Source organism: Panthera tigris, chromosome B3 (assembly GCF_018350195.1).
Source record: "Panthera tigris isolate Pti1 chromosome B3, P.tigris_Pti1_mat1.1, whole genome shotgun sequence".
NCBI classification, from domain to species: Eukaryota; Metazoa; Chordata; class Mammalia; order Carnivora; family Felidae; genus Panthera; species Panthera tigris.
This window is the reverse complement of record NC_056665.1, coordinates 6,204,072-6,219,031: the sequence shown is the minus strand read 5'-3', so window position 1 is coordinate 6,219,031 and position 14,960 is coordinate 6,204,072. Positions and strand designations below refer to the sequence as shown.

General features: G+C 43.5%; 1 protein-coding gene across 13 annotated transcripts in view; it reads left to right on the top strand.

Annotated features, from left to right (window-relative positions):
• The first annotated feature begins 84 nt into the window (after positions 1–84).
• The window catches only part of WDR93 (WD repeat domain 93), a 55,292-nt gene continuing 40,416 nt past the window's right edge, over positions 85–14,960 (top strand). For 6 of the 13 annotated variants that reach the window (XR_006218369.1, XR_006218370.1, XM_042988059.1 and 3 more), the window contains exons 1-4: positions 159–674; positions 7,808–8,152; positions 8,759–8,951; positions 10,564–10,628. Coding sequence is in view for 11 of the 13 variants with exons in the window: in XM_042988059.1 (XP_042843993.1) it covers positions 7,850–8,152; positions 8,759–8,951; positions 10,564–10,628 (561 nt within the window). In the remaining 2 variants the exon portion in view is untranslated. Of the gene's footprint in view, positions 120–158; positions 675–1,187; positions 1,272–6,864; positions 6,918–7,807; positions 8,153–8,758; positions 8,952–10,563; positions 10,629–14,960 lie in introns of those variants that run through there. The other 7 variants (XM_042988055.1, XM_042988053.1, XM_042988052.1 and 4 more) reach the window with 7 other exon arrangements.

Here is a 14,960-nt window from a genome sequence, read left to right as displayed (position 1 = left end):
ACAGATTGAGTCTCCCCGCCCCCGTGGGGGCGGACGCGCCTTCCGACCAGGGACTTCGCGGACTTCCGGTGGCGGCCGGAAGTGGCGGTTACTAAGGCGACGCCAAGCTGCCGGCGCAGGTGAGCGGAAGCTCGGCATTTGGGCTGGGGTTCAGCGGTTCCCCGCGTGTCCCCAGACGCCCTTTGATATCTAGGGTCTCCTAGAGGGGGGCTTTGCGGGACGGGGGGCCGTCTCCCCAACCACCGGCGTTCCCGGAGACCCTGGGAACTCAGGAAAAACCCATGTGGCATCCTGAATGCAGATTCCCTTCAGGTTTTGCTTGGGGTCTTTGGGGCCGCATCATTTCCCACCTCTGTGCCTCGGTTTCCCTTGAGGAACAGCAGCTCCAGGTCTGGGGAAGGAAATGGTTAGAGCAGAGATAAGCCAGTCTGTGGCATGTGTTTCTAGCACGGAGAGCTGGGTAAAGTGAGAGAATTGTCTGCTAGGTTTGAGTACTGTAAGAAGATTGCTACTTGAGGAAGTCCTAGAAGGGCTAACATGAACACAGTGGAGGCAGAAGTTAATTATGATGAAACTGCACCACTGAATGGCAGTTTTCTGGGGCCTGAAGATGTGAAATCCCACCCCTTCCATAGCAGTAATTTTATAATGTACCCCTGTAATCAAAAAGTAAGGTGAGCTATTTTTGTAATCTTTATTCCCTTTGTCAGGCCTGCCCTTAACATTTGCAGGCCCCGGGGTAGGACTACAAATAGAGACCCACATACCATATGTTAATTAATTAATTAATTAATTAATATTAAAGATTTTATTTTTTAAAATTTATTTATTTAGAGAGTGGGGGAGGGGCAGAGAGAGAGAATCCCAAGTGGGCTCTGTGCTGTCAGTGCAGAGCCTGATATGGGGTTTGATTTCACAAACAGTGAGATCATGGCCTGAGCTGAAATCAAGAACCTAATGCTCAACCAACTGGGCCATCCAGGTGCCCCAAAGATTTTTTTTTAACTAATCTCTGCACCCAAAGTGGGGCTCAGACCCATGATCCCAAGATCAAGCCTCCTGTGCTCCACTGACTGAGCCAGCCAGGCGCCCCACACATTCCATACATTTAAATATTTAAGTTTTAAGTCAAGGTAACCCAATTGTCACATTAGATATGTTCTGTTCTTCTACCTTCTACCAGTTTCACATTCAGAAGTCTTGGGCTCCAGCAATAGCACTATTAGGAATTTATCCAAAGGATACAGGAGTACTGATTCATAGGAGCACAGGTACCCCAATGTTTATAGCAGCACTCTCAACAATAGCCAAATTATGGAAAGAGCCCAAATGTCCCTCAACTGATGAATGGATAAAGAAGATGTGGTGTGTATATATACACAATGGGATACTACTTGGCAATGAGAAAGAATGAAATCTTGCCATTTGCAACAACGTGGATGGAACTGGAGGGTAATTCTGCTAAGTGAAATAAGCCAGAGAAAGACAGATATCGTATGTTTTCACTCATATGGAATTCGGGAAACTTAACAGAAGACCACGGGGGAAAGGAAGGGGAAAAATAGTTTCAAACAGAGAGGGAGGGAGGCAAACCATAAGAGACTCTTAAATACAGAGAAAAAACTGAGGGTTGATGGGGGGACAGGGTAGGTGGGAATATGGGTGATGGGCATTGAGGAGGGCATTGGTTGGGATGAGCACTGGGTGTTGTATGTAAGCGATGAATCATGGGACTCTACTCCCAAAGCCAAGAGCACACTGTATACACTGTATGTGAGCTAACGTGACAATGAATTATATTTTTAAAAAAAGGAATTCTTGGGCTGCTTGGAATACCTGGAAACACAGCTGGAATATGGTACTGTGGGGAGAGCTGGCCCCCTGGTCCTTTCCCACACCCCTTCTCTTCTCATTCCTGGCTGCCATTCACATCACTGAGAGGGGCCTTACATGCAATGTGTGGATATTCCAAGCCACATCCAAGTTTGCCCCTGCCCCTGCCCCTGCAAATAGCCATGCCTTGGCCATCTTTCACGTCTAGGGGTGCACACATTAGCATCTGGGCCTGCCCTCAAGAGAAAGCTGGGAAAGAAGTTTGTGCAGTCCTTGGCATCATCTGGGCAGTAAATTTCAGGGGTATAGGTACCTGAACACGGTCTAGACTCCAGAAGGGTGCATCTAGGCTCTGGGTGTGTATAATCTCTTGGCCCCACAAATTACTTATACTTTTCAGAGGGAAGTGCTTGGGAGAGAGACAGAAGTATCCTCTAAATTTATGTCCCAGGGTAGGGCAATACTGCAGGCAAATTTATTGAATGTTAGCCATGTCCCGACCACTGTGCTAAGCTCTCAGCCTAAGGTAAAAGGTTAATGGGGGATGCGAGTAAATAGTAAACACAACACAATGATACGTTAGATGATAAAGCACAGGGTGCTTCTAAACACAGATTTATATAGTCTGTTCTCCATACCTATAACTCTGCTTTTTCACAATATCAAATTGAATCATGTAGTATGTAGCTTTTTCTATCTGATTTTTTTCACTTCGCATAATCAGTAGTTTATAACTTTTTATTGTTAACTAGTATTCCATTGTATGGACCTACCATAGTTCATTAACTCTTCACACACTGAAGTACGTGTTGTTTCTAGCTTGGGGCAATTATAAATAAAGGTGCTATAAATATAGCACAGATTTTCATATGAAATGTTAAGTTTTTCTTGTGTAATATGTAGGAATGGAATTCCTGAATCATAGGACGAGTGAATGTTCAACTTTGTGAGAAACTGCCAGACTATTTTCCAAAGTGGCTGTGCTATTTTGTATGCCCACTAAATATGGGATGTGACTGTCTGGGAGTTTATCTGTTTGCCTATTGATAAACATTTGTTGTTTCCAGTTTGGGGCTCCTACTAATAAAGCCATGATGAGCATTCATGTAGAAGCCTATGTGTGGATGTGTTTTCAGTTCCCTTATATCATACTGAGGAGTGGGATGACTGGCTATAGTGGTAGGTAGTATGTTTAACTTTTTTTTTTTTTAATTTTTTTTTTTTTACGTTTATTTATTTTTGGGACAGAGAGAGACAGAGCATGAACGGGAGAGGGGCAGAGAGAGAGGGAGACACAGAATCGGAAGCAGGCTCCAGGCTCTGAGCCGTCAGCCCAGAGCCCGACGCGGGGCTCGAACTCACGGACCACGAGATCGTGACCTGAGCCGAAGTCGGACGCTTAACCGACTGAGCCACCCAGGCGCCCCATATGTTTAACTTTTTAAGAAGTTACTAAACTGTTTTCCAAACTGATTGTACCATTTTACCTTCCCAACAGTAGTTGGAGGGATTCCGGGTCCTCCACATCCTTGACAACACTTGGTGTGATCTTTTTACCTTTAGGCATCCTAATACACATGTATTGTGCTTGTAATTTCCATTTCACTAACTAATGACATGGAACATCTCTTCGTGTGCCCATGTCCGTTGGTTATATCTTCTTTGGTTAAGTGCACAAACCTTTGGCCCATTTGAAAGAATTGAGTCATTTCTTATTACTGAGTTTTAAGAATGTGCAAAATATTCTGGACACAAGTAATTTATCATATATATGACCTGCAACCGTTTTCTCCCAGACTGTGGACTATCTTTTATTCTCTAAATGGTGGTTTTTGAAAAACATACACTTATTTCTGAAAGGTTTAAGTTACCCATTTCTTCTTTTATGGATTGTGCTTCAATGTCATATCTAAGAAATCTTTGTCTAACTGAAGATTGCACAGGTTTCCTCCATATTTTCTTCCAGAAGTTACATGGTTTAAAATTTTACATTTTGGTCTATGATCTACTTTGAGTGAATTTTTGTATATGCTGAAGGTATAGATCAGAGTTCATTTTCTTTTCCATGTGGATATTGAATTGCTGCAGCATTATTTATTGGAAAAAAAAAACTATCCTTTTCCCACTGAATTAGCTTTGCGTCTTTGTCAAAAATAAGCTGTCTGTTCATATGTGAGTCTAATTCTGGACTTTTTATTTGGTTTCACTGATCTATTTGTGTAGCTTGATGTCAATACCACACTGTCTTGATTACTGTAGTTTTATAATAGTCTTGAACTAGGTAGTGTTGGTCCTCCAATTCTGTCCTTTTTTTTCTAAGTTATTTTGGCTATTCTAGGTACTTTGCATATCCATATGAATTATAAAATGAGCTTCTTAATTTCTTAAAAAAAAAAAAAGGCCATCTGGGACTCTCATAGGGATTGTGTTGAATTTTAGATTTGGGAAGAATTGACATCTTAACAAAATTGAGTCTTCTAACCCACAAAGTATCTCAACCCATTTACTTAGGTCTCCTTTAATTTCTCTCAGCAATATTTTACAGCTTTAGGTGTACAGTTTATACAACTTTTGCCAGGTTTATCCCTATATAATACTTTTGATACTATTATAGTATTTTTTAATTTCAATTTTTGATTTTTGTTGCCAGTATATAGAAGTACAGTAGGTTTTTGTATATTGAACTTATATCCTGCAACCTTGCCAACATCATTTGTTAGTTTTAGTAGATTTTTTGGTAGATTTCATCAGATTTCCTATGTAGATAATAATACTGAATAGGAATAAAGACAGCTTTACATCTTCCTTTCCAATATGGGTAAAACAGCTTCAGCGCCCCCCCAAACCCCCCTCATGCTATCCTTTTTTTAAATAATATTCTTCCTCCACCCATAACTCCTGGCAACTACTGCTCTGTCCCCCATTACTCATTTTGTCTTTTCTAGAATGCCATATAAATAGAATCGCTGCACATAAATTTTGAGACTGGTTTCTTTCACTGAGCATAATGTCTTTGAGATTCATCCATATTTTTGTGTATGTCAGTAGTTTTTTACTTTTTATTACCAAGGAGTATTCCATTATGTGGATACACCACTGTTGATTTATCCACTTACCCGGCGAAGGCTATTTGGATTGTTTTTTTATTTTTGGCAATTGTAAGTAGAGCCACTATAAACATTTGTGTACAGGCTTGTGTGTGAGTGTAAGTATTCATACTCCTGGAGTAGATACCCAGGAGCGCACTTGCTGGGTCATAGAGTAAAATATATGTTTAACTTCATAAGAAACTGCCAAATCCTTTTCCAGGGTGGTATCATTTTGTATTCCTGCCCACTTACTCTGCATCTTTATTAGTATTGTCAATACTTTTTTTTTTATTTTAGCCATTCTAATAAGTATGTGTAGTGATCCATAAGTTATTAAGAAGCGTGTTATTTTTGAGGTTTTGCATCTTTCTAAATCTCTGTTATTGACTTCTAAAATAATTCTGAGTGGTCAGAAAACATAGTTTGTATGGCTTGAGTACTTTTAAATTTATTAAGACTTGGCTTACAGACCTGGATGTGATGTGTCTTGGTAAATGTTTCATATGTACTTAAAAAAGAAGCTGAACACTGCTGTCGTTGGCTAGAGTCTTCTAGAACACTGCTTCACTGCTCTCTCACTGGTGCTTTCCTTCAGGAAATCTGCTGCTCTCCTGTATTTTGTTCCTTTATTCACGTCTTTTTTTTTTCCCTCTGGCTGCTTTTCAAAATTTGTCTTTATCGCATCTTTAGTTTTGATCACGATGTGCCTTGGTATAGATTTCTTCATGTTTCATTTCCTTAGGACTTGTTTTTCTTCTTGGATCTGTGAGTTTATAGTTTTTATCATATTTAGACATATTTTGTCTATTTCTACAGATTTTTTTTGTTTCTTCCCTCCTTTGGGGATTTCAGTCATACATATTAGGGAACTTCAGGTAACTCCCACACCTCACTTCATTTTTTCTGGTTGTTTCTATTGCTGTATCTTCAAATTCACTAATCTTCTAATTTATTTTTCCCTGAAAGTTTGTGATTAATCAAACGTGTTCTTCATCTCAGACACTGTAGTTTTCATCTCCAGAAGTTCAGTTGGGGTGGGGCACCTGGGTGGCTCAGTCAGTTGAGGGTCCGACTTCGGCTCAGGTCATGATCTCGCAGCTTGTGAGTTCGAGCCCCGTGTTGGGCTCTGTGCTGACAGCTCAGAGCCTGGAGCCTGCTTCAGATTCTGTGTCTCTGTCCCTTCCCCACTCATGCCCTGTCTGTCTGTCTCTCTCAAAAATAAATAAACATTAAAAAGTTTAAAACTAAATAAATAAAAGTTCAGTTTGGGTTACTTTGTACCTTCCACATCTCTACTTGACTTTTCCTCTTCGTTTTTGAACATGTGGAATATATATATATATATATATATATATATATGTGTGTGTATGTGTGTGTGTGTATATATATATATATATATATATATATATATATATATATATATATATAATGGGTGTTCTGGTTAGTTGAAGATTATACAGAAAGTCTTTTATATTCTGTTGTTATATATATAACTGTTTTTTCCCTGCTACTTCTAATAGCTGTGTTGACTATGAGTCAGCTTCAATTAATTGACTTTTCTCTTCATTATGGGTGTGTTTTCTTGCCTCTGAATGCCAGGTAGTTTTTTTATTGGATCCCAGACATTTCCTTCATTAGATGCTGGATATTTCTGTATTCCTCTAAGTATTCTTAAGCTTTGTTTTGGTATGCAGTTATTTATCAGTCGTTTGATCTCGTAACTTCTAAGACTAGATTGGCAATGCCAGAGCGGCATTTATTCGAGGGCTAATTTTCCCCGCTACTTGGCAAGACTCTTCTGAGCACTCCACCCAAAGCTTGTGAATTACGAGGCTTTCCATTCTCCCTGGTTGTTTCCACCAGGCATTACTCTTGGCCCCGTGGGAGCTCAGTTTACTGTCCCTACCAATTCTTTCAGGTGGTTCTTTTCTCTCATATTCAGACACCTGGCTCCTCTACCCATGCGCCGGAAACATCACAGGTGAACCCTAGCAGGTGAGGAAAGATGACGGCCATGGGTTTTTACAAGACTTCCACGGCCCCCAGTGCTGACAGTGCAGGACCCCACTCTGCTACATGTTCTTCATCTTAAAACAGACCCCATGTGCCACATTAAATGCCTTTATTTAACTATAATATTTGAAAGCCTTTTTTATAATTTGTACAGGTTTGTACAGAAACATGATGCCCACATGCAGGCTGGAGCCAGAAAGTTGCAATATTTTTGTGAATGATGAACAGTTTTGATTTTGCGGGGGTTTTGTCTGCTTTTAGTCAATTTTCAAGTCTCAAACACTTCTGTAGCCCCTAGAAAAATCTCACAGGCCCTGGGCACTGTGCCTACAGAACTCCTGGTTAGTAGCTGTGGGTTTAGAGAGAAAGGAGCAAATGAGACAGCAAGGGTTAGAAGTGCTTAACGGCATCTGGTCGGAGGTGAAAGAAACGAAGGAGAGCAGACGTGGCTCGCCACCCAGCTGGCCTGGGCACAGCCATTTGCGGAGATGGAAGAAGCAGGAGAACGTAGCGGGTAGGCTGGCTTCTAGTTGGCACTGAGACGGACGCTCTCTTAGCAGAAGGAGAAGGGCAACAAGAATACCTAAGTCCTCTCCCTGCACCATAGTGCACACACGTCATCTTGGGCCAGCCTGGAAGATGCGACTTGTCAATACCCGTTTCTGCTGCTCTCCTTACTAATATGAAAAGCATATATCCATACTGACATGATATCCATACTAATAGGAAGGGCCCTGTGGTAAATAAGGAAAGTGCCCGTCTCTAGAATAAACAGTCCCCATGGGCCTATTTTTGTGCTAGAAGGGATGACGTGCTGTCTTCTGGTAACTTGCCCTGTTTCTCAAAGTACCTTCGCTTGCTTCCTTTATCAGCTTTTCAGAGTTTCATAGAAGTTTCCAGGGCCGGCTTCTGTGATGTCAGCCCCCGGAGGAAGTCAAGTCCGTAAGATGAGGCTCTCCAGCTTTGTACGAAAGGTGCTGCTGGAGGTGCCGTCCCCAACAGAGCAGGACTGGCCTCAGGACGATGAAAAGGATTTTGCCTTCAAAGATTCAGAACAGGAGCTGGAATCCCTGCCTCAGCCTTACCGAATGATCAACAAGATGGTGAACCTTCTGTTTGACCAGGCTTGGGAAGTGATCATGAAGAGGGATGCGCTGAGGGAAGCGGAGCACAGCCGGGTCCAGCCCACCATCTACCTTCCGCTTGTAGAAAGCAAGGTACGGAACCGCCGACCACGAGTCCCTGTTTCCCAGCTGAGTACTTATAAATGAAAACGCCTGATCCGGGGAAGGAATTCCTCCAAGGATCCTTCATTCAATAAGACGGGGGCATTTCTGAAAGATTATAAGCATGCTGTCGTTGATTAAAATGGGTCTTGTAATTGCTCCGGGGAAATGGATATTCTGGTTAGTTGAAGACTATACAGAAAGTCTTTTATATTCTGTTGTTATTTAAAAATACTTCTGAATATATTAATCACCCTTTTGCTTGATGGTTGAGAATCTGCCAGTGCCTCAACTATAGCTCTTTCCGCAGTGTTCTACATGAAAAAAGTACAGGGAATGGGACCACTTGTCCACTCCTCAGAGGGCTCGTGGTCAGGGTTAGTGTTGTGAATGTGTACTTGTTTTCTCTGGCTCCTTTCCCCTAAAAGTAGAATGCTATGACTGTCTTGATGCTTGGCAAGATATTTAGATGAGCACTATTTGGGGTGATGCTATATCCAGGAAGGACCCACATGCCTCTCTGAAAAGTCAGCTCATATTCTTGCAGATGGGGGCAGCTGAAAAGCATTCCTTTCTTCTTTGTTTTTGTTTTCCCAGCTCAACAAAATGCCAAATTGTATGGCTGTTTCCCAAGATTATGTGTTCATTGGAGGAGCCAAAGGGTTCTCCATCTATAATCTGTACGATGCTAAACGACTGTATATTTGGGAGAAACTTAAGGTTGATGTCACTTCCATCTGGGCCGCAGATTTGGGGAGTGAAATACTTATTGCTCCTGTGGATGAAACGGGTACTTGTTCTTTTTATTTATTTTTTAGCCTGATTTATAAGTGTCTATAGACCGTTCAACTAAATCTCCCTTCCAGGTATGGGTGAGGCCAGACATGGAGAATTCTCCCTGACCACGTAGCATTAACTAACGTCTACAGAACAGGATGGTGTGCCAAGCACTATTCTAACGTTACACATAGGTTGGCCCATTTAACCCTCACAGCAGCCCTAGGAAGTAAGTACAGTTTATTATCCCTGTTTTTCAGAAGAGGCATCTGAGGCACTGAGGTTAAATAACTCACTTGAGGTAACATAGAAGGTAAGGGGTACAGGCAGGATTTGAACCAGCCAACGTGGACCCAGAGTCCCCACCCTTTGGGTACTCAGAAATCTTGCTGCTCATAGAAACCAGGGATTGGTTCTTTTCCCTCAGCTTGAGGATGAATCAGGCCTTCATGAGGACTATTGTATATGGAACCATAGAGTCTTGGAGGGCCCTGTTTCTACAGGAGAGTGAGTGACCTGACCAGATTGGCATTTTAGGAAGGACACCATGGTAGCAGTCTGAAAAGTCAAAATGAGAGGCAGAGATGTGGTTTTGCAGTAGTTTGCTGGTCCAGGGTTGCAATTCTCTACTATTCCCAAATAAACCCATCTTTTGCTGCTTAAAAAAAAAGAAAAAGAAAAAAAGGGCAGGGAGGGAAACCAAGAAGAAGTGTTGCATTCATCGAAGAGAGAAACTATGAAGTTCCGAACCAAGGCACAGGCTGGTAAAATGAAAAGAAAAATGGTGCTGTGTTCATGTAAGATGTTATCACGGGGGAAGTGATGTGAGCGATATATGGGAACTCAACTATTTTCGCAACTTTTCTACAAGCCTAAAATTAGTTCAAAATAAAAAGTTTAAAAAACAAAAAGGTAAACATAATGGCAAAACTCGGCCAGCAGTGGAATATGCGTATGGGGTAGGTGAGCAGGGATGTGAGTGGGGAGGTGAGAAAAATGGTCCTCCTCTCTGCCTTAGATAATGGGGTGGACGATGATGCCATTCCTTGACAGCAGTCATAGGGGAATAAGGCCTCAGCGGTCTGAGCTGACCACGCGCAGCCCTGGGGCAGCAGGAAGGGGAATGTTGATACTCAGGAGGAGTGGGGCCTAAAGATGGGATCGCATCTATCACGCTGCATGTTTACTTGCTTTCATGTCCGTGTGACCCTCAGTGCAGTGCGCTTGAGGGAAGAGAGTGTCTTGGCTGTCCCTGGGACATTTGTGGTCATGGAGCAGATATCCCTCAGATGTTTAGTGGGTCGAGTTAGACCTGCTTACAGGGTGGGCCCTTTGCCTTTGTCCTTCTGGATTATGGGTATTGGGGCAAGTTATGAGTGTTTTCCAGAGGCTTCCAGGACAAGAGGATGGGCCAGCGTCGGTAGGGAGGATCCAGGAGGGAGAACAGCCTGAACATGTCATGACAGGGGTGGAGGAAAGCAGGGAGACTGAGATCAGCAGGGGCTGTGGAGGGGCCAGGAGGAGGCCTAAGGACCCATGAGCGCACGATGAGAATTCAGAAAGTCAGATATAAAATTCCGGTTCTTCTCTGACTCAATGGTCTGTCACTGATTTTTCCATTTCAGGTATCGCTAGACTGTTTTATTTTTGTAAGGATGGTCTTTTCCTAATCAAAGCCATCAATGAAGTGGTAAGTTCCTGTTCTCTTACCTGTGGCTGGGCTAAGAGCTGTAGCAGATGAAGTTTACTTTTAATATGGAGGTGACGACAGCTGTCCTAGAGTAGAAAGATAGCGACTCTCTGGACAGAGCACCTCCTCTAAGAGATCCGATTAAAAGATGCCCCGCCATCCAAGGGCACATGCTGAATGCCTTGGATTCACTTACCATGTTGTCCAGAGAAGACGCTTACTAAGGAACTCCAGATTGAGCACCAGACCGACACATTCAACAACTACTTACAAGTCCCTGAATTTTCCAGGCTGCTTCACATCCTGTTCCCTCTGCTGGGAGTATTCTCCTTGCCTCCCTGCCTACCATGTGCGCCTGTTAAATCTCCCTCCTTCCTTACATTTCCCTCAAGACCAGCTCAAATATATCCTCTGAGATACTTTCCCTCTTATGCCCCAAGGACCCGGTCTCTCCCTCCTCTGTCTACCCCCATACGGCACGACTTTCTGTCACAGTGTTTTCTCCACCCTCCATCCTATTTGTTTGTATGACCGCTTCTTCTCTTGGACATAACCTTCTTGAGGGCAGGGGACACTATTCACCCATGCCTCCCCTGCTCCTAGCACACTACCTGTATTCAGTGGGTTCTCAGAAAGTATTTTGTGACTCAATGAACCCACCGTAAAATTTTTAATTGCCTTATAAAAAATACCATTGTCTTATAAAGAATACCATTGATGGGCATCAAAGGAAGTCAGTGGGGAAGAGAAAGTATTTTCAACAAATGATGCTGGAATGCTAGAATAGTACGTGGGAGGGATGGGGCACCTGGGTGGCTCAATCGGTTGAGCGTCCGACTTTGGTTCAGGTCATGATCTCATGGTTTGTGAGTTCAAGCCCCGCATCAGGCTTGCTGCTGTCAGCACAGAGCTCGCTTTTGATCCTCTGTCCCTGCCTCTTTCTCTCTGCCCCTTCCCCACTCATGCTCTCTCTCAAAAATAAAAATAAACATCAAAAAAAAAAAAAAGTGGGAGGGAAAATGAACCTCAGCCTTACTTTATACCATATATAAGAATTAATTCGAGGTGTGCCTGGGTGGTTCAGTTGGTTGAGCGTCTGACTTCAACTCTGGTCTGGTCATGATCTTGTGGTTCATGGGTTCAAGCCCTGCGTCGGGCTCGGCACTGACAGCTAGAGCCTGGAGCCCACTTCTGATTCTCTGTCTCCTTCTCTCGCTCTCTGCCCCTCCCCCACTTGTGCACCCGTGCTCGCACTCTCTCTCTCTCTCTCTTTCTCACAAAATAAATAAATAAACATTTTAAAAAGAATTAATTTGAGGTGGATTATAGGTCTAAATGTAAAGGGTTCTTGAAGAAAACACAAGAAAATATATTTGCTACAATATTTCTTAGGACATGAAGAGCACTGAATATAAAAGAAAAAATTGGTATTGGACTTCATCAAAGTTAAAAACTTCTTATTCTCACAACAAACACAAAAATTGAAGTGGGTCATATGTCTATATGTAAAATCTAAAATCATAAAACCTCTAGAAGAAAACGTAAGAGAAAGTCTCGTGACCTGGGGTTAGGCCAAAAGGTTTTAGCTACAACATCAAAAGCACAACATACAGGAAAAAACTGACAAATTGGACTTCATCTAAATTTAAAACTTCTTCTGTAGATGACACTGGTAAAAGAATAAAAAGACAAGCAATAGACTGGGAGAAAATAATTGTAAATCACAGACCCGAGAAATGACTTGAATCCCGAACACGTGATGAACTCTCAAAACACAAACTCGAAAATGAAGGATTAAAAACACCCAGCTTTTAAAATGGGCAAAGGATTTGAAAAGAAAAGACAGCTGACCAAAGAAGCTATTTGGAAAGACAGTAAGATGCTCCACATCCTTAGTCATTGGTGAAATGCAAGTCAAGATCATGATGACCTACCACTGTGCATGTATTAGCCTGGCTAAAATTAAAAAGACCGACCATACCAAGTGCTGACAGGGACACAGACACAGAACAGCTGGAACTCTCGTGCACTGCTGGCGGTCAAGTATAACGGTACAATCGTTGTGGTAGGTTTTATTTTTTTAACTAATTAATTAATTAATTTAGTCTCTACGCCCAGCACTGGGCTGAAACTCACAACCCCGAGATCAAGGGTTGCTCACTGTACTGCCGGAGCCATTCAGGCGTCCCTTTGGCAGTTTTTTTGAAAAGTTAAACGTACGCCTACCATACAATCCAGGCATTCCACGCCTTGATATTTACACAGGAGAAATAAGAGCATATCTCCATACAGATACGTGCACATGACTGTTTGTAAGCAGCTCTACGCGTAAGAGCCAAAACCCAGAAACGCCCAAAAGTCCATCAGCACATGAGTGGATAAGCCAACTGCGGTATGCCCACACGATGGAATGAACTACTAATATTCAGGCACATGACGATGTGGATGCATCTTAAAATAATTACGCCGAGTGAAAGAAATCAGAAACAAAAAGAGTACATACTGAATGATTCCATTTATATAAAATGCTAGAAAATGCAAACTAAGGTAGTGACGGAGAGCATCAGTTTTTGCCTGGGGTGCGGTGGGAGGAAGGTGGAAGGAATGATTACCAAGGGCAGGATGAAACTTTTGGGGGTGATGGATATGTTCACGGTCTTGTGATGGTTTTAAGGGATATACACATGTCGAAACGTCAAATTGTACACTTTCAACATGTAGTTCGGGGGGTGTCTGGGTGGCTCAGTCGGTTAAGCCTCATGATCTCACAGCCCCGCGTCGGTCTCTGTGTTGACGGCTCAGAGCCTGGAGCCCGCTGCGGATTCTGTGTCTCCCTCTCTCTCTGCCCCTCCACCTCTTGCTCTTTCTCTCTCACTCAAAAATAAATAAACATGAAACGTGTAGTTAGTATATGTTATTATATTTCTAATAAAGCTGTTTGAAAAGAATTAAAACTCCTCATCAAAAGATGTTATTAGAGTTCACTCTGTAGCAGGAACTAACTGGAGCCCTGAGAGCCTTGAGCAGCCCCCCTCCCCCACCACTGCCGGCACCAGCCCAGTGACCCTCACACCCCAGGAGGAGCCACCGCTGTCACAGCTGGCCCCGGACAGCATGAGCACAATCCCGAGCAGTGAGGCGGAGGCCCCTGCCCACACCACCTGCCGTGTTGCAGGGAGCACTGGCACCTGCTGGCGGGGACAAGGAGGTCATGGCAACGATGGTTAGGGAACAGTCAGATGGTTCCACATGGAGAACAGACAGGGTTTCATCAGCAGGAAAGACACCAAGGAGGATGTATTTGGACGGCAGATTGCCATAGAGAGTAACCCCAGGAAGGGTCCTTTCGGTGTAGGAGATGGCGAGACGGTGAAGTTTGGTACTGTTGGAGAAGAAAGTGTGTGAGGCAGCAGGTTTTAAGGCCCTGGTGGAATTCAGCACAAGACAGTACATCTGTAGGGGAACACAGCCACTGTGAATGCTGTCCCCGTCTACGGCTGGACCTCCATGCAATCACCAGCAGGATCCCACCTAGTGAGAGTGGGGGAAGGAATGAGGGGTCAGAAGGTGCCCCTGAAGGTCAGGCCCCGCAGCATTGGGCCCGGTGCAGGCAACAGTCCCTACCTGTGTACAGGCAGAGACCCGCCATACCACACCAACCCTCCTGCGCAGGAAGAATGGATGGAGGGGGTTGACAAGCAGGGCGCAGAACCAGGTACACCAGTGAGAGAATCTGTATTGGGGGAAAATCAAGATGAGAGCCAAGGTCAGCAGCCACCTCAACCCCGCAACTTCTGTTACTAACGCAAACGCCCAGAAAACCTAAGCCATAAGATGGCAGAGGGACAAAAGCAGCCAAGAATTCAGGTGAGACTTCCTGGTTCCCAAGGCGGAGCAGGGCGGGGCTGAGTAAATGCAGGCTTACCTACTCTTCCACCGCCCGCTTCAGTCCTCTGACAAGACGTGATCAGGAAAAATAAACCACCTGGACTACACCAAGATAAGAGGTGCACGGTGAAGGAATGCTTCAACAAAATGACAAGGCAGCCTAGGGAATGGGAGAAGGTATCTGCAAACGATACACCTGACAAAGAGTTTGGATCCAAAATAAACAACGGACTGATACAACTCAACAGCCAAAACCAAATAATCCAATGACAAACTGGGCAGAAGACACGAACAGACATTTCCCTAAAGAAGACATCTAGACGGTCAATTGACACAGGCAGAGATGCTCAACATGACTCATCATCAGGGAAATGCAAATCGAAACCACAATGAGATATTGCCTCGTACCTCTCAGAATGGCTAGACTCGAGAGTGCCAAGATGG